The 22,528-nt window shown below is 40.4% G+C and overlaps 1 protein-coding gene across 3 annotated transcripts in view; it reads left to right on the forward strand.

Moving 5' to 3' along the window:
• LOC122792986 (diacylglycerol kinase beta-like) overlaps positions 1 to 22,528 on the forward strand; it is a 4,078,579-nt gene that overhangs the window by 3,925,809 nt on the left and 130,242 nt on the right. For all 3 annotated transcript variants that reach the window (XM_044060599.1, XM_044060600.1, XM_044060601.1), the window contains one exon: positions 6,768 to 6,828. In XM_044060599.1, coding sequence (XP_043916534.1) covers positions 6,768 to 6,828 — 61 coding nt within the window. The remainder of the gene's footprint in view (positions 1 to 6,767; positions 6,829 to 22,528) is intronic.

Raw genomic sequence — 22,528 nt, forward strand, 5'->3', positions numbered from 1 at the left:
AGCTGTGGGATCCATTGTCATTGTGGATGCCACTAAGAAAGACATCACAGAGGAGAATTCCTCAGTTGATTTGCCCAACAAATTCTCAGGCTTTGGACTGTCTAGGAAAGTGCACATACACTTCAGCCACATTCACCTTATTTGCATTGAATTATCTTGCCCATCTGATGAGACTTCAGAGAGACCTTATTTCAGAAGTGTCAAAGGTAGTGAAGACATAGCAGCCCCCAACACTCACAGAAGGCCCTGAAAACTCAGTTATCTACTATACAGTCTGTAAGCCAATGTACCCATGCAGCTCTCATCCAGTACTGATGATGGTAAATCCCACACAGTAAGCGCAAGCATTGCTATGCAACACCATGTCTAGATGCACCTATGCAACTTTGCAGACTGCTTCAGAGCATCCTTTGTTAACACTCGATTTGCTGATTCCTCGCTTTTTGGCCCAAAGGTCAAAGAAATGCTAACTTGGAGCAAACAGAGTGGAAACATGCTGCTTGCCATTGAGGTGTGCTTCTCTACCACTCAAAGGTCATTTTCAAGAAAACAGAAGGGAGGAAAGTGCCTCTTTTTTATAAGTCACAGCTATCTTTCCAGGACACCCCTAGTGATGGATCCCCCTGTGGCAGGGAGGTAGCAACAATAGATGATACCCACAGGACAGAGGCAATCTCCAGAACAAGGGCTTCCATGGGGCATTCTCCTGGAGATCCTTCCAATACTCCTGAAGGGTTGCTTGATTGCTGCTCTCTGGAGGCAGTCGGGGGATGCTTGACTGTCCACCCAAAAGTCTGGGAGGTCATCACATCAGATGGGTGGTCGCAGAGAGTCATAGCCAGAGATTATACAATTCCTTTTATGTTCAACCCAAAGAACTCCCAAAATCCCTTCCCGATGTTCCACCCCACCAGCAAAGGGAAATACAGTAGAAATCCAGAAACTGCTTCTCTAATGAGTCATCCAAGAGGTCCCATCAGACCAGCAAAGATCCAGGGTCAAGTTATGATTATTTTTAGTGCCAAAGAAAAACAAAGACCTTAGACCTATTTTGGATATTAGGAAATTGAACCAAGTTTCTGATGGTCACAGTTCAATCCATTCTACCTCTTTTAAGGAAAGATGACTGTATGTGCCCAGTAAATCTCAAGGATGCCAACCATCAGATAAAGATAGCAAAGAACTGCAAGAGGCTCCTGCATTTTTTGCTGGGAGTTAGGCATTATCAGTTTTGAGCACTGCCCTTTGGTCTAATCACAGCTCCCTGGATGATCTCCAAATACATGATGATAGTAGCAGCCTAGCTCAGGCTGCAAGGGTTCCAGGTCTTTCCTTACGTGAATGAATAGCTCCTGATGGGTTCCTCAAGGGTGTAACTTTTCTAAGCCAGAGACTACTTGCTCCTGTGTCTAACTTCAGAATCAGAATCACATTTATTGGCCAAGTATGCACACATACAAGGAATATGACTCTGGTTTCAGTGACTCTCCAAGTATGAATTATATAAATGACATACATACAACTATTAAGAACAAGACAAACAACATACATGCAACTATTAAGAATAAGACAAAAAGTAAATATACATATACATATACATACAGGGTGCAAAGTGCAACTCGGTGCAAGAAATGCTGAAATAAACTCTGAAAGAAACAAGTATTAACGATATGTAAACAATACTGCAGAATCCTTGGAGGCTTGGGAAAAAGAATACCCCAACTTAATAAGCTGAGTTAATTGTTTATGAACTTGATGGGCTGTGGAAAAAAAACTGCTCTTATATCTGCTTGTTTCGGTGCATATTAATCTATAACATCTTTCTGATGGTAATAGTTCACAAAGATGGTGGCCTGGATGTGAAGGGTCGGTGATGATCTTCTCTGCCCTTTTCATGACTCTGGAATAGTACAGGTCCTGTAAGGAGGGCAAACTAGCACCAATGATATTTTTGGAGATCTGACTATTTGATGCAACCTATTTTTGTCATGATTGCACAGAGATCCAAACCACACTGTTATGTTTAAGCTGAGAACAGACTCAATGACTGCTGTATAGAACTGAATTAACAGGTCCTCTGGGAGATTGAACTTCCTCAGCTGTCACAGAAAGTACACTCGCTGCTGTGCCTTTTTTATGATGGACCCTACACTGGTCTCCCACTTCAATCCTGGGAGATAATAGATCCCAAAAACTTGAAGGATTCTTCAACTGCCACAGCAGTATTAAATATAAAGAGGGGGAATAATATTGTAATACCACTCCTAAAGTCCACTGTCATCTCCACAGTTTTAAGAGTGCTCCATTCCAGATTATTCGACACCAAAGGGCCAGCTGCTCTACCTCCCATCTGTATGCAGATTCATCACCATTCCGGATAAGCCCAATGTTGTATCATCTGCATATTTAATAAGTTTGACAGAGGGGTCTTTAGAGGTGTGGTCATTATCGTAGAGGGAGAACAGCAGTGGGGAGAGCACACATCCCCGGGAGACACCTGTATCGATCGTGTGATAGCTAGATGTAAATTTCCCCAGTTTCACCTGCTGTTTCCTATTGTTTATAAAATCGGTGATCCATTGACAGGTGGAAGCAGGAACAGAAAGCTGGGAGAGTTTTAAGTGAAGAGTTTCTGGAATTATTATATTAAATGCAAGTCCACAAACAGAATCCTTGCATATATAGTGCATGCCCATATTAACTGCATCATCCACTGACCAGTTCTCTCGATAAGCAAACTGAAGGGGGAGTCCAATGAGGGATCTGTATTATCTTTCAAGTGAGCTAACACCAGCCTCTCAAAATTCTTTATGACCACTGTTGCCAAAGCAAAAAGCCTCTAGTCATTCAGTCCTGTTATAGTGGATTTTTTAGTCACTGGAATGATTGTGGCTTGTTTGAAACATAAGGAAACTTAACACAGCTCTAATGATTTAGTAAAAATCTGACTAAAAACAGGAGCCAGTTGAGCAGCACATGTTTTTAAACAGGAGGATCTTTAAGCATAACAGTGACTTAAGACAAGTCTAGCATTGAATTAGTTCAAGTACTAGGATTTATTGGTTGATATTTGAATATAGTAAATCTGCCGGCCAAACTACTGCTCTCCAGACTAAATTCTTATCATTTACATTCTTCGCAAATTCTTCAGGCTTGCAAACCCTCTGCATCCTAAATTCTTTGTCTTTTTCACATATGGCTGCTTCTATCTCTATAGTTTGTATGCCAAGATACCACATGGGTGTACTCCAGTGGACTTGGGCAGTCCAGTGGTCCAATCTGCCTCATGCAATAAATTTTCAGATTTTTGTAACAAACATCTGTCACCACCATATTCACTGGTGGTTGGAATCTCCTCTGGTTGTGGAAGGCTGACCCTTTGTTATTTCCCATCATCAGGCCATGGTGACCATGGATGTTTCCCTTCTAGGGTGGGTGGGCATTTCAGTGGCACCTGGTCTTGATCCAAGGTCATACATCACATCAACATCTTGGAGATGAGGTGGGTCCTCCTAGAATTGCAAGCCTTTCAGGGCCTTTATTCCAAAGGGTGTGATCACCATTCTGAATGACAATGCATCAGTGGCATGGTATTTGAATAAATGGTGAGGAACTCGAGCCTGTCCTTTGTGTCAAGAAGCCATGAGAGTTTGGTAATGGGTGATGTCCTCTCTATGCTTTTTGACTGCAGTGCACATCCTGGAGAAGTCCACAGACACATTCTTTCACCTTGCAAATGGTCTCCGAACCCAGAGATAGGTGCACAGATTTTCAGCTGCTGTGGTATCTCCTGCTGTGATCTGTTTGTTTCCCCATCCATCACTCAGTGCAGCACTTTATATTCTCTGATCCCTCCAGAGGCACCATCACCAAGAGATGCTTACTTACATACTTGGCCCTTGGGTCTCCTATATGCCTATCCCCCAAACTCCTCTGACTAAATTTCTTCAGAAGGTAGCCTATTGCAGAGCAACCATGATCCTCATTATCAAGTTATGGCAGAGGCAAGTTTGGTTCCCCTTTCTTTGCCCTCTCCTACTTCACCTACCCTGTCCTGGGTCTGATACCTCATCCATCAGGCCTTCCTCACCTAAAAGGTCACTTCCTCAAACTAACTGCATGGTTCTTCCAGTTGCATTGATGGCCAGAGATCCCAAGATCTCTGTGAGAGTTAATTCATTTACTTTCTTTTTCCCAGAAGCCTTCCACTAGAAAGGTTTATGCCAGTGAGTGGAACAGGTTTTCCATTTGCACCTATTCCAAACATTTGGATCCTTTTTCTGAACCTTGTATAAAGGATTAGTCCAGATAAAAATCACTATAGCTAGCAAATCTAGGATGCTCTTTCTCTCTCTATAATCTCCCTGTGGGAGGAATAAAGACACCTTGTTGAAGCTTCCAGTAGCTATTTCACTTAAGCAAGTAGACGGATGAGTCTTCTTGTTCTCGAGAACATTAAAATGAGAACACTCATCCATCTACTTGCTTAACTGAATAAACTACTGGAAACTTCAACAAGGTGTCTTTATTCCTCCCACAGGAAAGGTATCAGAGAGAGAGAGAGAGAGAGTCTCCCAGATCTGCTAGCTAAAGTGATTTTATCTGGACTGATCCTTTGCATTCTGTTTCTTGTTAGTTCTGTCACCCTCTGGGTCACAGGTGGGATGCCATGCTTCACTCAAGACCTCTGGATTACCTCTGTTTTCTCTTTCTGAACCTTAATTCCTGACTGACCATTTTCACTCTGGCCTCAGTTGCTCTACTGTTAAGGTTCAGTAGGTCATCATTTCCAACTCTCACATTGACATAGATAGTACACCAGTGGTAGCCATTAAGCTTTCCAAGGCCTTTCTCAGAGGAACCTTTCTAGTACATCCACATATTCATGATCTGCTATGCCTTTGGGATCTCTGTATGCTCTTACAAATACTAACTAGACCTTCTTTCAAACAAGTGAACACAGTTTCTCTAAAGCTTACTTTTCCTGGTAGCTGTTACATCTGCAGGGAGGGTGTCTGAGCTTTAAGCATTATCTTATGTTCCTCCATATCCATATCTATTTTTCCACAAGGACAGAGTCACCTTAAGAGCCAATCCTTCCTTTGTATTTAAGGTAGCCTTGGAGTTTAATCCTAATCACCTTATACATTTACCTGCTTTCTTGCTAAAATGCAGTAACAAGGGAGAATATTTGCTTCATTGTTTGGCCACTCACTACCTACTGAGATTCTAGTTGGACAGAATCAAATGTTTGAGAAAATCTAACCAGCTATTTGTTTCTTTTGTCAAGACACAGCTTGGCTAGCCTGTTTCCAAAGATATCATTTGACTACTCCATGAAAGAGTTTTCTTTGCCTACTAAGCCTAGGGCTCATTCCACCAGAGTGGTATCTACTTCAGTTGCCTTTTTTGGTTCAGGCATCCTAATGATGACATTTGTGCAGCAGCTACCTGGCCTAAAGCTTATACCTTTGTGTATCATTACAAACTGGACATTCAATCTAATTCAACATCCATCTTCAATGCCACCATTTTGTGTAATGTTCTCTCCAGGACTACCTGGTGGATGCTACTGGCTGGGACTCTGTCTCACAGGTTGAGACAGATACAAAAGTTATGTACTTATCATAATGATAGATTTGTATTGTCTTCTTCTGTCCTTCCCTGCCATCCCTCCCTCCCTCCATGTCCCCTCCAAATTGTCACTGTTTGTGACTCCTGGTAGGTTGTATGGACCAGCATCAAAGCTTTATGTGAGGGACCTATTTTGGGTGCCTTTTGCCTGTTACCTGGATAGAATTGTTTTTCCCTTTGTCTAATGTTGTAAGGTCAATGGTGGATCAAACTTGATCTGAGAAGAGTCATTTAGAGCCACGAGTTATGAGTAGAGATGGTAGAGCTCCAAAACTGAAGATTCTAATGGTGCTGTCATCAGATCTGATAACGCACAGATTGAGAAGGACAGAAGACAACATGGTATCATAATGGTAAGTACATAACTTTAGTTCTCTTAGTATGCCTGTAGAGACAGTGTCACTGTTTCTTTCTCACTTTCTCTGTGAGGCTTATTCATTTTAAACTGCTGAAATGCTTTTGTAGTGTTCTTAAATCACCTTTCAGATAAAGCAGCTAAATTATAAAGTTTTCTGTCTTCTGATTGCAGTTCTTAATTCTCTTAATTCAGTTCACCACTTCATGCAGTGTATTACTAAGGTGAGAAGTTAACTGTCTTTGTCTGCCTTGCTCGGCTGAGGCATCTCTGACTGAGGGTTCATGTGTCACATGGCAGGCAAGGCATGCATCAACTTTCTAGTATCTTAATGGACTAGTAACACATAGATGTTGTGCAGACTGGCAGAGATTCCATCACAAAATAAAGTAAAATTCTAATACCAGACAAAATATTGGTATGTAGGTACTCTGTGCTATGTTAGTTTGCAGCTAAGTAATGTTATTAGTATAGAAGAATCCTATTAGCATAATGTAAAGAAGGAGGTTGAGTAGAGATAAAATCACATACATTATCACACACACACATAAATCCACAAACACCCATGCACACACACAAACACAAGCCCAACATGATAAGTTAGAGGTGACAGTTAACATAATGTAATAAAAAAGGATGGATGGAGATTAAAATGCATACACTATCTCACACATACATATGCACAAACACATATACACCCACACAAACACAAGCCCAACGTGATAAGTTAGAGGTGAAATATCTTCTCATATAAGTAATTTTTTTTATTTATTTACAGAACGTCTAGACTGTTACCCATGCAGATAGATGGTGAACCTTGGATGCAACCACCTTGTACTGTAAGTATTTGCTCCACCCATGTCATAACTGCCATGACATTTTTTTTTCTCTACAGCTTTCCCCTCCTGTACATTTCTGTCCATTCACTCATAATACACATAAATACATGTAACTCATTTTGATTTAATGAACAAATGATTAGTAAAGGTGAACACTAGTTGCTTTGCCACCTGGCCACAGTATAATGACTACATACATAGTGAGCATATGAATAATCACTTGGTAGGAGACTTGGAGTGGGAGGTGGATGGGGGTATGGGGAAAAAATCAAGAATGGGAGGGGAGTGGGGGCCAGGGTTGGGGTGAATAATCACCTGATAAGAATATACATTTGGTGGTGAGTAGCAGTGTCAGTAATGTAGAGCTATCAGTGCTGCATTTAGGCTGAGTTTTGACAGGATTTAAGGAGGGGACTAATTTGATTTTATATAGAAGGTTAGATAGGTTAAATAGGTAGGGTGCAATAGAGATAGTGTAAGGTTTATATAAGATCAATTGAGGGTGAGTTAGAGTGGGGATTAAGTTTATGGGAGACTGTACATCATGGTAGGAGGAAAGGTGTGAGAGTAGAAGAAGAAGTGTAGTAGACACATAGATGTGAAACATGTTAATGGAGGGAGAGAGGGAGGAGTGGTGGAAGTTATTGAGAAATTAAGTAGGTAAGAGATATGAGTTTGCTGAGTGGTGGTAGAGTTATTTTTGATGTAGAGGCAGGCGAGAAGATGGCATATGCTGTTGGGAGTAAAAAGTATAGACGAGGGTGAAATAAGGTGTATGTTGTCTGGAGTGAGGAGGTGTAGTAAAGTGGGAGGTGCTGGTATGAAGGGGTGTGGATTACAGGAAAATAATGTGTATCAATTGCCAAAGATTAGGATGTAAAGCAGAAGTCATAGAGTGGAAGAAAGTGTCAATTGAAGAAGATTAACAGGAAGAGGTGGAGTTGAAGGGGAGGGGGAAAGAGGAATTATGAGTATAAATTTTGAGTAAGTGAGGGTGTGTGGGAATTTGGGGTAGGGTAGGGGAGCAGAGGGAGCCCGAGCATAGTGTGTCTACTTGGCAGTCAAGTTTTTTTATGGCTTTGAATGGGGTGACCAGCAAAAACATGAACAGATCAAGAGGTAGAGTGGTACAGTAGACTTAAATCATAAATCTGCTCTATGTTCTAATTCACATTTAGTGAGGACTCGTGTATCTTTATGGAAGAGACAGCAATCCTAATGAAATATCATTATTATTGCTTACGTTTATAGCATGAAACAGTCACAGAGACCAAACTGTATGTTAGGCTCTCCTAACAGAACCATAAATTTGATGGCCAGTAAGAGATGCATGGCTTACTTAGCATGGCACTTACTATTGGGTAAGTCACAGGCCCTACTTATGTTGCTTACAACTTAATAGGTTTATTGGTATATAGTAGGCTAACAACCATAAGCATGTTTTTAAGACTAGCCATGCTTTCCAAATGTAGTCAAGAAGTTTGGTGTCCTAGGTGTTATTTTTAGAGGTATGTGTAAGCTAGGGCATGCATGGTCAAACATTTGCAGGTTGCCTCTATCCATTAGGTGACAGGCCAGGTGTGTATTTCTGATTTCCAATACATTAGTCCAGGTTAGGCTGGAATGGTGTCAGGGAAGAACTCTGCTACACATGGAGGGAAGCCTGTTCAAGAGAATGGTTATTCTCTGAGACACATACCTATCCTTCCAACATGTCCTATTTGCATCACCAGCAAGGTTTAGGTCCCTGGATTGGGTAGATGTGATGCTATTTGTTTTGAGGATATGCAAGATGTCCATCAGAGCAGGCTCCTTGGATGCCTTCTGTGCCAGACATAGATCACACCTCAATAGTCTGTAAGAGACAGAGTGTAAGGATAGGGCTTTGAGGTGTTCCACAAAGGACATGTTGTGGATGCTTTGTATTCTTCTGATGAGAAACCTCTGTGAATGTTCCAGTTGTTGCATGTGCCTGATCAGGTACATACTGAAGGGGGCATTATACTCAGTGATGGGTCTGGTGAGGGCAGAGTACAGTGGAGCAATGACTTCCCTGGATCTAGATGTTATACCTTTGCTTACAAGCTAAGCAACATAGAATGATTTTCAAACTACCTTAGACACATGTTGGTCAAAAGCCAGGTAACTGTCTACATACATCCCCAAATCCCTGACTACTGTATTGTTAGGGCTATGTTATCAGTGAGGTAGTTTCCTAGGGTAGCCAAGTTTCCAACGAAGTACCATTATGTATTTCTTGGCATTGAGTTTTAAACCATGTCTACGGCACTAATTATTTGTCTGTATTAGTCATTCATGGAGGATATGAGTGTCTTGGGAGGATTGTATGACTGCTCTCAGTTTGCAATCATCTGCAAACCTGGTCATCCAGAAACCCTTGATAGTGGCCTTGACTTCCAAAAAGTAGACACCAAAAATGAGAGGACCCAACACTAAGCCCTGAGAGACTCTGCTTGTAATCAACGTCTTTGTAGAAGTGAACTCCCCTACCCTAGATTCCTGGGTCCTATTTGAGATCCAGCTGTAATATATGAGATTATGCCTAATTTTGTGAGTTTCTTTACTATGCCTGAGTGGGATATTGCATTATATACCTTGGCCAGGTCGACATAGGCAGTATGCACCATTTTGTCCTCATCCATTGCCTTGATGACCTTCTCAATGAAATCTGCCAGACTGAGTAGGCATAATTTTCCCTTGACAAAGGTGAACTGGGCTGGATCCAGTGTCTGGAGGTTTCTAATGTCATTATTAATCATTTCCTTAATAATTCTTTCCATGGATTTGTGTATGAAAATAGCCAGACTAATGATTCTGTAGTTTCTGGGGTGGATAGAAGGTAGCCTCTTAAGCAGAGGGATGAATGCTGCAGTTCTCTATTCCCATGGCACAAAGCCCTGACTGGAGGCTATGGTTAAATAGCGATGCCAGTGGTCCTGATAGGTTGTGTTTTATGCTATTTAGGAGGTATCCTGGTATATTACTGAGGCCCATCAATGCAGTTTTCTTGGCCTTAAAGAGTGTATTTAAGACCTGTTCCCTAGTGATGGTTGGGGGTTATGTTCGATGGTATTTCTTGAGGGTTGACAAGGGGAGGAAGGGTAAAATTGGAGCACAATTTGTCAGTAAATAGATTTGCTATATATTCAGTGTCCTTATAGGTGGCTCCATTCACAAATAGCCATCTTTTGAGGTTATGGACATAGCTTGAGGTTATGAGCATAGTTAAAGAAAGCCATGTGGTTGTCCATGGCCTGGAAGGCTATTTGTACCTCAAAATTGTCTTTGGCAGACCTGATTTGCCCTCTGACATTTTTGTTTAGATTGATGAGAGTTTTCCTTTGTTTTTTTTTTCATCCTGCTGGGCACTGTATTTCCTGACTTTTGCTATGACTTTTTTCCTTATATTGTACAACCTATTGATGTTTAGATTCCTCAAGGGAACTTGTTTTTTGAATTTGTTCTGATTTTATTTCTGGCAGACACAGCTGTCTGCATGCATTTATTAACATGATTGTATAGAGCATCTGTGGACAGTTTTGTATAGGTAACTGTGTTCTCAGGGTTGGGGAGCTTGGAATTTTGTCAGATTGTTACTTAATGATAGGAAGTTTACTTTAGGATAGTTTCTTAGTGCTATAGGGTTAGCTGGAATCATGGGTTTTATTTTTATTTCAAAGTAGATAGCTTTATGGCCAGATCTTACCAGAGATGACATTACACTGGGATTCTCCCAAGTTAGTGAGGACCCGGTCCAGTTTGTTTTCTCCCCTAGTGGATGTGTGGACTTTCTGTGTTTACAAAATCCAGAAATCTCTAGGCTTACTGGTTTGGGGTTCTGTATGATTCCCAGTTTATAGTGGAGTAGTTAAAATCACCCATGAATATGGTATTGAGTTGAATGGTTAGGGTCTCCAGTAAGTGTAGGTATGAGTTATGTGTTTCATAGGTCATAGAGGGGGGACCTGCCTGTGGTAATCTAAACATAGAGAAGCTCAAGTTCGTCATTCTCTATGATCAGAATTGAGGTGACCTTGTTATTCGGATCCCTATCAGTTGATTTTCAGAAACTCAAAATTTATATCAGCAACATAATATGATCAAATTTCTGAAAATTTAAGTTTTTCAATGGAGATCACAGTACAGTGAGGATTGGGAAATTTGCCATTTTTCTCAATGTAGTGCAATCCTGGAGTTGGTGTGCATAATTAGCAGGGGGTGTCGGGGACACACCATAAAAAAGATAGATTTTTGTGGGGGGGGGGGGGTTAATGTTCAGGTTTTCAGAAATTCGGTCATATTGTCTCGCCAATGTGAATTTTGAGTTTCTGAAAACTCGATCAAGTTACATATATCCTGTTATTCATATAGGGTAAGGCACCTCCACCTTTACTCCCTACCTGAACAGTAGCTGGCAAAGTGTGTAGAAGATATTGTAGCCGTATACAGTTAGACTGTTCTTTGCAGCTTTAAACCATGTCTTGGTAACTGCACACATGTCTGCATTCTACAGGGTGAGGAGAGCTTGGAGGGAGACTGAGGTTTCTTGTTTAGACTCCTGGCATTGAGCAGTAACACGATTAGGTTCCCTTGGGTTGGTTTTGCTATGTCGGAAGGTTTGTTAGTTTGGCATTGCCTAAAAAGGCACTATGGTGGAGGACAATGTTTTGTCAAAATTGGAAAGCCAGGGGGGGGGGGGCAGATGCAGACAGTCATTGGCAAAGCAACATGGTCTGTCAAACATATCCTCCAGAGGCTAAGCCAATCATCTTCTGTTTATATTGTGACATTATCCCTGGTGAAGGTAAAATGCTGCTCAATGTTAGGCATGTACCAGCCAGGGACACAGTCTTCAACAGATCCATAATGTGTCTCTTCATATAGTCCAGGGAAATACCTTTCAGGTCATTTGCATCCACCCTCGCTCCTTGGTCCTTGTAAGCACTGCCCTATGCCTAGGCCATATATTACTACATTCTATCATAGTCTGTCACTACCTGCCCCCTTTAAAAGACTACTACTATCATGAAAAATGCATGTTCTGTGAATGTGCACTGTACCAGGTTTCTCCTGAGTCAGCAGGCTTATATCGTTTTACTGTGACCTCTACTGCTTCTGCTTTTCTTTATTTGCAAGAGGATCCTCCCTCAGCTGTATAAATTTACTGACGATAGTTACTTTTTATATCATGCTCCCAGTCTGGGTGTTTGATTCGACAATAAGCATTAAACTATTTGGCCCATCTTTTTGTAACGTCTGATACAGACCTTGCCATCTTCATCACTGCTTTTACTGCTGTACTCTGACCTGCCTTTATCCTATACTCTTGAATTGATAAAGATAAGGACTGCATGCAGATCTCTGGATACAGTCCCCTCAACTTTATTTTTTAACTGTCTGCTTTCCACAGTAAAATCCTTAGGCCCCTTTCCTCTTTTGCCATTGCAACAACCCCCTCCCCATACATGTACTTCTTTTTAAGGTTATTGCATCCCAGATCAGTTTAGCATGTCTGCTTTAAATGTGGGTCATCTGCAGGTGAATTCTTATATTCATATAAAATTTCAAAAACTTGTAATCCCGTCCCTCTTGAGAGGAAAACTCTTCAAAACCCTATCCATCTATCCACAAACCCCTTTCCCCAGTTCCTTCAAAAACAGTTAATAGGTCACTTAATAGAAAAATAGATCTGCCCCAGCATACATCCAGGGTACTCTGGATAAATTAACCATGTAGTGTCACTCTCATCTCGAAAAATTTTCTGTCCAATTTAAATAAAAAATAACAGCTTTCTCAGTGCTTCTAGAGTAATTGTTTCTCCAACATGCATCTCATATATTATCAATCTACGTCTTTTACATTGTACCCCAACTATGTAATACTCTATTGTGTTTTCCCTTCCTCTGTGTATAATCTGCATAAACTTGCTGTGCTCTAAATAATAGATTAACGGAACTCCTCTCCAGGCTTTTGCTGAAAATGGGTTTATTTTCCAACCCCAGTCAGACTAGCCTTGTAAACAAAAGCAAAATAAAAATAAATAAATAAAACTTATTTTAGGCTATTCATTATTTATAATGCCACACTTTGTGTTAAGGTGGGAGGGTATTCCTTACCACCACAATTCCACAATCTCACTTATTGCATAGCCTAATCTTTGATTTAAAAAATATGATTTGGTTAAACTGAATTGCCTATTCCCATTTCAATGTAACTTTGTGGGATTAAACTTGGGTATTTTCCCCTACATCAACAGAAACCTAGACCTGCATCACTTAGAGTGCATTCCACAGTCATCAGTGTAGAATGCAGTCCTCAGTGCAGCCACGTTCTTGGTGTCTGCTCCTATTCACTAACCATTTGTTGAACCCCATGATGTGAAGTTCCATGTCATTAAATGTGGCAAAAATCAGAAGCGCTTCTGAGAATATTTCCATTAATGCTATTTGCTGAAGGCACCTCCCCAATTTTCCAAAATTCTCCTATCCTGCTGTAATCTGTTTACTTGCTGAATTAATTGTCATTGCATGGACAGTTTTCTCAAGATCTCTCTTCTGTGCACCTATTCCTAGCAAGCAAGGAATTTGTCCCCTGTCTTTTTCCACCCCTGCAGGTACTCACATAATTAATGAATGCCCCTTTCTGAAGAAATTTTCATCTTTCCTGTGACTTACACCACTTTCCTATTATTCACCTTTCTGATGGTTCTTAGTGCATTCCCTAGTCTGTATGTATTATCCATCCTTATAAGAAAGTGTTGATTTTATGATGACATCACAACTGGAGAGCTACTTTGGTCAGATGTGCCTCTGTCCATATCATCTTTCAAATGTATCTTCTTTTGTTGTCTTTCCCAGTTTAGCACTGGTAAGTTTGCAGGTCTCTGAGTGACAGATGCTAACCTTACCTGAACGTACAATATTCTGTGACTTCAGAGAGGTGTTTAAAGATGGAATGATACAATATTATCTAGAAGGTCTTGCAGAAGATTGCTGGTCTACAGCTCCTACAGTGTAATAGCACCCATGCTAACCCTTTTAATTGTCTATTTTTATGAAGATTTAAATAATCTGAAGGATTAACAGAAAGCTAATTCAGTAGGTGTAGCAGAAAGATCTCCTAGGTGCCTTCATAAAACCTTAACTTCTCTCTAAGCAGAAAACTGTTATAATCATTTCAAAACTTGACTTAAACTTTTTGGGTTGCAGGAGGAGGAGGAGAAGGAAAGAGAATAATACAGCTTAGACTAAAAGGCAACCTGCATTACAGTTGAATCTGTATAGAATGAATGTAACCTAATCTTACAGAAGCTGCTGAAAGGCCTTCTTGCCAACCATTTAGTTTATCAGCAAGTCAAATGTCAGTATGACAATGAATTGCATAAGTAGGGAAATTCATGTGCAAATAAGTAAATAAATGAAGAAAGACAGTGTGAGCAAATAATTAAATAGATAACTCGTTGCTGCAAACTGTGGCAACCCAGACCATCCAAAAGGGATGTCCATAGCTCTGTAAGACACAACAAATAAATACAGCAATGTGAAATTAATAAAGTATTTCAGATCAATGGTGACCATTTTATTAAACGGAAGCGCCAAACTATCAGCAAAAGTAAGTGTAGGTGCAGACCCAAACCAGAGACATAGTATTCACAAAACCTTTTCCTTAAACACTACCCCAGTGTGCTGCTGTGGATTGTGCACCTCCTGTTTTCCCCTCTCTAATGCTGTCATTACTGCACAATGTTGCCTCATATACTTTTTGCTCAGTGTGTCTTGTCATTTGATTTGCCAACGAGTTGAATTGCTGGCGAATAGGTTTTTCAATAGCTTCTGTACAATTAAGTTGAAATCTATCTCTGTTAGGATTTGATTGCAATGTAGGAAGCCAGACTGAAGCTGAAACCAAACAAAACGGAATTACTGCAAAACACAAGAGACAAAACTTCCTTTAAGCAGAATGCAACAAAAAAGGCAGTGTACAATGTAACAAAGTAAATAGCTTAGATTGACAAGTTGCCTGTGTACATTCAGGATGTAACACTATAGACAGCTACAAGTTCTTCCAAACTTAAAATGAAGTGCAGTACTGAAAACCTGCACCTGCACCCCCCCCCCCCATCTAGTCTTTGGCCCTAACTAGATGATGATCAGTAGAAATAGTACCATACTTCCTCATATTGGGGAGATCATAGGCTTCCAAATGCCTTACTCATTTGAAGTTACTCTATTTTAATTATCTGTAAAAAAAGCATTATACAGGAGTATTTAACAGTGTCTTGGAGTAAGGCCTTTGGATTCTCACTCAGTGGGAAGAAATTTGAGGCAAGTTTGAAGACTTCCTAAGTGTTACTGGGCATGCCTGGAAAAATGAAAAGATACTGACAAAGAAACAAAAGGCTATATACTTATGGGTTTTTATATATATAAATATATACACATATACATATATACATATACATATTTACATACACACACACACACAAACATATATATATATATATATATATATATATATATATATATATATATATATATATATATACACACACACACACACACATATATATATATATATAGATATATATGTGTGTGTGTATATATGTGTATATATATATATATATATATATATATATATATATATATATTACCTAATCAAATGCACCTCCCCAGAATGTTACAAACAGATAACTGTTTATGGAAAAGGCAGCATCGTAGAAGTATAAATCATGCTGGAACTCTCCTGAATGAATATGAGTTTTTGTGTTGCAGCCATGACAGCTGCAGCAGTAATGTGGGCGGATAACATTCTCACAATGGGCTATAAATAGGACCACACTTTATTACAGAATCATCATTGTTAACCTTCTGGGAGATTCACAAAATATTCCAAAAGCACGGATGTGTCAGTTTTTGTTCTGTTGAGCTGAGCATGTTATCAGGACATGTTTAGTGTGCTGCAGATAGATGTTAACAGTCATGTAACAATTTCATAGCAGTTCTCCACAGTGCAGAGGATTCTTTGCAAAGTTATAAGGATTTCAAAGCTGTCCTCAGCAGTATAAGGGGCTTCTATCCTATGAGAGACAAAATGGAGACTGCATTCAATATACATGTGGCCACTTGCAAGGCAAGTCATAAGGCCAGGTAAACTAAGTTAGTCACCTATGGCAGAAAATGCAAACTATTTTGGGGAAGGGCACATTTCTCATTAGTCAGTGTACCTGTACTATGAATACTTGTCTGGTAAATATTGGGAGTGACATGCTCATTTTAACTGTCCAGCTTACATGAAAAGTCTGTAATTATAGAGTAGCATTGTGAATAACACCATAATGTCAGGTACACAGACTGCCAGTTTTTTGGGTGGGGCCACCATCATAGTAAAAAACATAGCCTTAGATCATGGCTTCTTTAAAATCTCAAATATTCATTTCCCTGATACATCTTCATAAATACATACTGAAAAAAATCTGAATAGCAAATAGAAAAGCAATCAGTCTACACACAGATCCCAGAATCCAATGTGTGTCCCAAGTAATATGATTAGCAGAGAGTGTTATTTCATTTTAAATGACAGGTGCAATATCACTGGCAGTCAGTAGGTTATATCTTCATTTGTTTTTGAAATAAACTGTACCATCCTAAGGGTATGCCCAGAACCATTGCCGGGTTATCTGTCACCCTTTGAAGTCCCCAGACTGGCACCCCTCATGTTAAACTTAACAGCAACTCACTCCCATACCATCAACACTTAAGATATTGCCCCCCAACAGCTTGCACTGTGAGCAGCTGCCCCCTTCACACCATTATATTTACTGCTTGGATGTTGCCAACCAAAGCAGTTAGAATAGACTAGAATTTAAATAGAAACCAGACTTGTTGAAATAGCTGTATCACAAAGGCATCAGCTGTACTCAGCAAGCTTTATGTCTAGTAAAGTCCTGGAGTGCAATTTGGAGAAAAGTATGCAAACAACAAGGAATTTCATTTAAAGACACTGGTCCATCAGAGTGGTTGTGTTTAAGTACAAGACACTCATCTTAACATAGGCTGCACTCCTATAAATCTCTGAATAACTTCAAAAAATTAAAGATTTGCAAATCTGATGCATAAAGTTAACTTTAAACTGGTTCTGTAAGGAATTTAGGTTTCTGTTCAGTGTAATAGTGGTTCTTCGATTGTAAGTAGTACCCTGTTAATCTTAGGAGTGCTTGTACTGAGAGCAGTGGCCTACTGATGACATAAGACAGCTGAGTACTTTTGAACATGTACTATGTGCATGGTACCAGAACTGTGAACACTAAGTGGATCAGAACTTCCTAGCTCTGGAGCTGCTACGTCTAGTCAACTGAGCATCACTGCAGAGGGGAAACATAGCTAGAAGCAGCTAGCATCTTCTGTGCTCCAGTCATTTGCTTGGATCACCTGGGTCACAGTTACTTAACCATGATAGAGTAAGCTTGCACTTCTCTCTGTTTTCATTGCTAAGTTCTCACTAGATTAAACTTGAAAATACTAACATGATAGTAACGTGAATGAGTCTGAAGTTTGAGGTTAGAGTAACTCAGAAAAATGGTACAGCAGTTATTACATTGTTGTTACTGATTACTTTTTATCCAAGGTGCAGTGATCTTGGCTTGAGAATAATAAAGTAAGAGATAAGGTGATGAGCAAATAAAATGCAGTGTTTCTGAGAAAGAAAAAAATAGTTCACCTTAATGACATTCACAGAGTGAAAACTATAGAAAAAGAGGGAGAAAAGTAAAAAAAGAAGGAAATGAAACAACAGAAATCATAAACATATGAAAAGAGGACAGTAATATGATAGGCCAAACTGCAGCTCTAAAGAGGAAATAACCAGGAAAGAACAGAGATTTGGATAAATGGACCTAGCACATGTGTCAAAGTACACAGGTTCCTCCTAAGTACCACACTTACATTTTTGTTTTATTTATTTTGTCTTGGAGTGAATCATCATTTCTGCCAGTGTGAAAGCTGCGCTACAGAGACCAGTCACTAGCAGAGTCCCCAAGGGCTTGGTACTGGACCCGCTCCATTTTGGCATCTATTTCTCTGAAATGGAAGCAAATGCTTAAGATTTATGGCTGATAAGTTTTACAGATGAATGCAAACTGGAGGTTATCATCAACTCCCTTGCAGATACTAGCATTCTAAAAAAAGCTCCATCTCTGACTAACAAATGGTGCCAAAGCCTTAAACTCAATACGAAGAAATGCATAATTGTACCCTTTGGGAAATCAACCATCCCAGCTAATTACCATGTTGATAATATACCCCTAAGAGTGGACCCAGTGGTCAGAGATCTGGGTACGCATGTAGACAGTAGCCTTAACTTTGACCACCACATGGCCACAGTGGTGAGGAAATCCTTTTATGTTGTGCATCTTATAAGTAAGGTCATGGCATCTAGGTCCAAAGTGGTCATTATCCCACTGTACTCCACCCTTATCAGACCAATCATAGAGTACAATATTCCCTTTGCTATGTACCTGACCAGGCATATGCAGCAACTATAGCAACTTCAAAAGGTTCCTTACAAAAAGAATACAAGGTGTAACAAACCTGCCTTATGCAGAGTGCCTTAAAGTCCTTTCCTTCTACTCAGTCTCCTCTAGATAGCTGAGGTGTGATTTATGCCTGGCTTACAAGGCATCTACAAACAGCACACTTATGAATATCCTACTTAAGTCAAAGAGTACAAGAAATCCAAGGTCTAGGGAGCTGAATTTTATCTGTGACATAAACAGGCTTTCCATCCATGTGAAGCTGAGTTTGTCTAGTACCTAGTTTAAGCACAACCTAGCCAAGTGGGTGTGGAATAGGATAATTACACCAGGCCTAACACCCATGTCCCTTATGGATAGAGGTAGCTTATAAATGCCTGGCCCTCAATGTCCTGTGTGGATACAGGACATCATTATTCTTTCAGGAAAACTTGGCAAGGCTTAGAAAGGCCCCTTGAGCTGTTAGCCTAGTAACAGTCTATGAATTTATGAAGTCTATATGAAAATACTGGTTATAAGGGCCAGGCCCTCTAAGCATTTGTTGACAACCAGTGTTTTGTAGGGGAGCTTCAGTCCCCCACCATTATCCTTATCACCTGTTTTAAGAGTAAAACAAATAATTGGAAGAATAAAGCATAACTGATAACTCCACGATATTTCACGTGATTTATTGTTGACAAGATTGAGCACTTTAGCCCAAAAAGGAAGGACTTCATCAGAATAATATGAAATATTGTGGCATTATTGGTTCTGCATGCTTCTTCCATTTATTTGTTTTATTCAGTTTGTGCTTTGTCCATTCACACTTGTCTGTTTTAAGAATAAGAAACCATTAATAGGTAAGAGAGCTAAATCAATTATTTGCTTGTTTTATATTTGTTAACTGGATTTTTGGACTACATAGAACCATTTTCAACCATTCCCCAGATCAATTATCAGTGTATTTAGTACCATTGTGACAACTTCAATGTTAGTTAAAACAAAACCATGACAGCTGTTATATCTAACATAGAGAATAAGAATTATACTCTTTCTCCCTTTCCACTTTCCAAATAAAAAAATTTTCTAAGCTTGTTTCCTGCCTTTCCTGTAACTAGTCTAGTCCAGATACAGATTTGCTGTATCCAGGACTATTTGTAAGCTTCTGAGCCCCCCAAGTCTTTCTGTGTTGGAAGGAAGCCCTCTAGCTTATCAGTGGGAGTGGTAAGCACTAGGTTGCCTATCTACCACAAGAGTGGTTTCTGGCCCAGAAATTGTAGTTTATTGGCCATTTGCAAGTTTTTTCATCTCTTTCAACTTACTGGTTTAAAAGCCTGTGTTTACGCTTGTTTCCCATATTTCCTGTAATTAGTCTAGTCCAGATACAGATTTAAAACCAAAAAAGAACACAAACTAATGAAATCCAAAAAAAGCCAAAAAAAAACCACGCCAGACCAGATACAGATTTGCTGTATCCAGGACTGTTTGTAAGCTTCTAAGCCCCCCCCAAGCCTTTCTGTTTTGGAGGGAAGCCTTCTAGCTTATCAGTGGGAGTGGTAAGCACTAGGTAGCCTATCTACGACAAGAGTGGTTTCTGGCGCAGAAATTGTAGTTTATTGGCCATCTGGGCAGTTTTTCCATCTCTTTCAACTTCCTGGTGTAAAAGCCCACATTTGCGCTTGTTTCCTACTTTTCCTCTAACTAGTCTAGTCCAGATACAGATTTGCTGTATCCAGGACTGTTTGTAAGCTTCTAAGCCCCCCAAGCCTTTCTGTGTTGGAGGGAAGCCTTCTAGCTTATCAGTGGGAGTGGTAAGCACTCAATAACCTATCTACCACAAGATCCAGGTACATTTTCTTAGTTTTAGAACTTGAATTTGCTTATTCATGCTCAACACTTGTTCAGAACTTATTGTTAGCACTAAATAAGCTACAAATTACTACAGCACTCAACCTTCCTCTTTACCTAGAGGAAAACAGTTTTTGTACTTAGTTTCCTCACTTGCTTAGAGAAAAACAGCACTTATATTCACTTTCCTCACTTGTCTAAAGGAAAATATTTTTTTATTCAGGCATGTCCAATGGTCAGCTCCCAGTGTTCTCTCCTGTCTATCTGATGAATCTGGGCATCTTGGGGCAATGTAGCAATTGCCTCATGTACACAGACAACCCTCTCCTCCTACTACCCAACATCACAACCTGTGAGAGATGTACTTATCTAGCCAAACTGGGGATAAAGCTCTCTCCAACCAAGACTGAACTTGACAGTCAAGAGGAGAAGGTAAACACTTGCACCACACCACACTCATCACATAGTCCCACTAAACCTATACCACCAACATCCACACATAGAAACACAAAAACATTTGTGGAGGCTCTCAATAATAATCTGCTCAAGCAACAGAGACCTCCAAAGCAGAAACACAAGCACCCTCCACCCACAACACAACCCAAATGACACATAGCCCAAAGACTCAGTGTGCCAATAAACCATAGCCCATAAGGCAAAACAACGTACCCAACACACTTGTCATAGGTGACTCTATAGTCAGGCACACTGATGTCCCACTCACCAGGCTAAACAAGGAGAAGGCTACTGTCAGCTGCCTGTCGGGTGCCAGGATCTGCCACATAATGTACACACTCAGGTGACTCCACAACAAGTACAAATATGACTCTGTCATTGTCCATGTTGGTGTGAACAACCTGAGACATACCTCCCTGGACTACTTGAAAAGAGACATGGAAGAGTTCTCCAATCTTGTAGCCCAGGCAGGTATGACCCTAGCCCTGAGTAGCATCTTGCCATCCCCCAGAATGATACTGCAGTACAAGGACAAAATGCTGTCATTCTAAAGGGATCCAGTATCTGTCTGCCTGGGCCGACATGGTTGACAGACCATGATGCTTTGCCAGAATGACCTGCACCTGTCACCCCTGGGATTCCGGATACTGGCTAAGACTCTTGCAGCCCCCTATAGTGCCTTTATTAGGCAAGGTTCAAATGACAAATTCACCACCGTAACAGGAACAGGCAAGCAAAAACTGAGGGTAATGCTACTCAATGCTAGAAGTCTAAATCTCAAAATGCACTCACTCGAGGCACTCCTTAAAATGGAGAACATCGATATTGGTCCAGTGACTGAGACTTGGTTTAAGGCTCTAGAGAGCACCCCTGCATTATCAGGGTATAACTCATACCACACTTTTCAGCCATCTAACCTGGACCAGAACACCAAAGGTGGAGGTGTGTCCATATTCATTAAGGATATCCACACCTCCAGGCTAGTTGCGCAGCATAATGCATCCGAAGAACTCTGGGCAAAATTGCAATCCAAATTGTAGCTTGCTACAGATCCATCGCCATGCCCCAGGATTCCCACTCCTCTTTTCTTGATATACTGGAAAATATTAGGGTTCAACCAAACACCCTAATAATGGGCGATTTCAACTACCCCACCATTAACTGGGAAAACTACTCATGTACCAACTCCTTTATGGAATTCATGAATTCTAATGCCCTGGATCAACTTATCCACAACCCCACCAGGGGCAACAATATCCTAGACCTAGTCATTACCAACATGAGTGACTGGTGTTCCACATCTGAAGTCAACTCCTCATTGGTCAGATCCGACCATAAGCTAATCGTCCTAGATATCCGCATCCCGCCCCCACTCACCATTAAGGAAACCACTGTAAAAAATTTCTCCAAAGTAAACTTCATGCTTCTTAAGACAGAAGTAGCGAACTTCATGACACCCATGCAGATGGACAATACAGTTACAACTGCTGAATCCTACACAAATGCACTCTATAAGCACTTACACGAGTGCATGGATCGTGCTATCCCAAACAGAACCAAGACGCTATCCTCCAAAAAAAGGAAGCCAATTTGGTGATCCCCTGACGTAAACAAACTCTACAACAGAGGGAAGAAACTGTTGCAAAATAGAGTAAAATCCCATGAGTGAGCTCCCTGGTCAGCCTCAGTAAGAAGCTGATATCCCTTATAAGATCCTCCAAAACTAGCTATGAAAATAAAAATGCTACTGATTCTAGGGGCAACCACAAAGCATTCTATAGCTATGTCAAGAATCTCAATGGCAACACCCAAATCTGCTCTGAGTTACAACACAACGAACCAACTGATATTGCCAACATCCTGGCAGAT

Source organism: Protopterus annectens, chromosome 2.part0 (assembly GCF_019279795.1).
Source record: "Protopterus annectens isolate FY-2018-M chromosome 2.part0, PAN1.0, whole genome shotgun sequence".
NCBI classification, from domain to species: Eukaryota; Metazoa; Chordata; order Ceratodontiformes; family Protopteridae; genus Protopterus; species Protopterus annectens.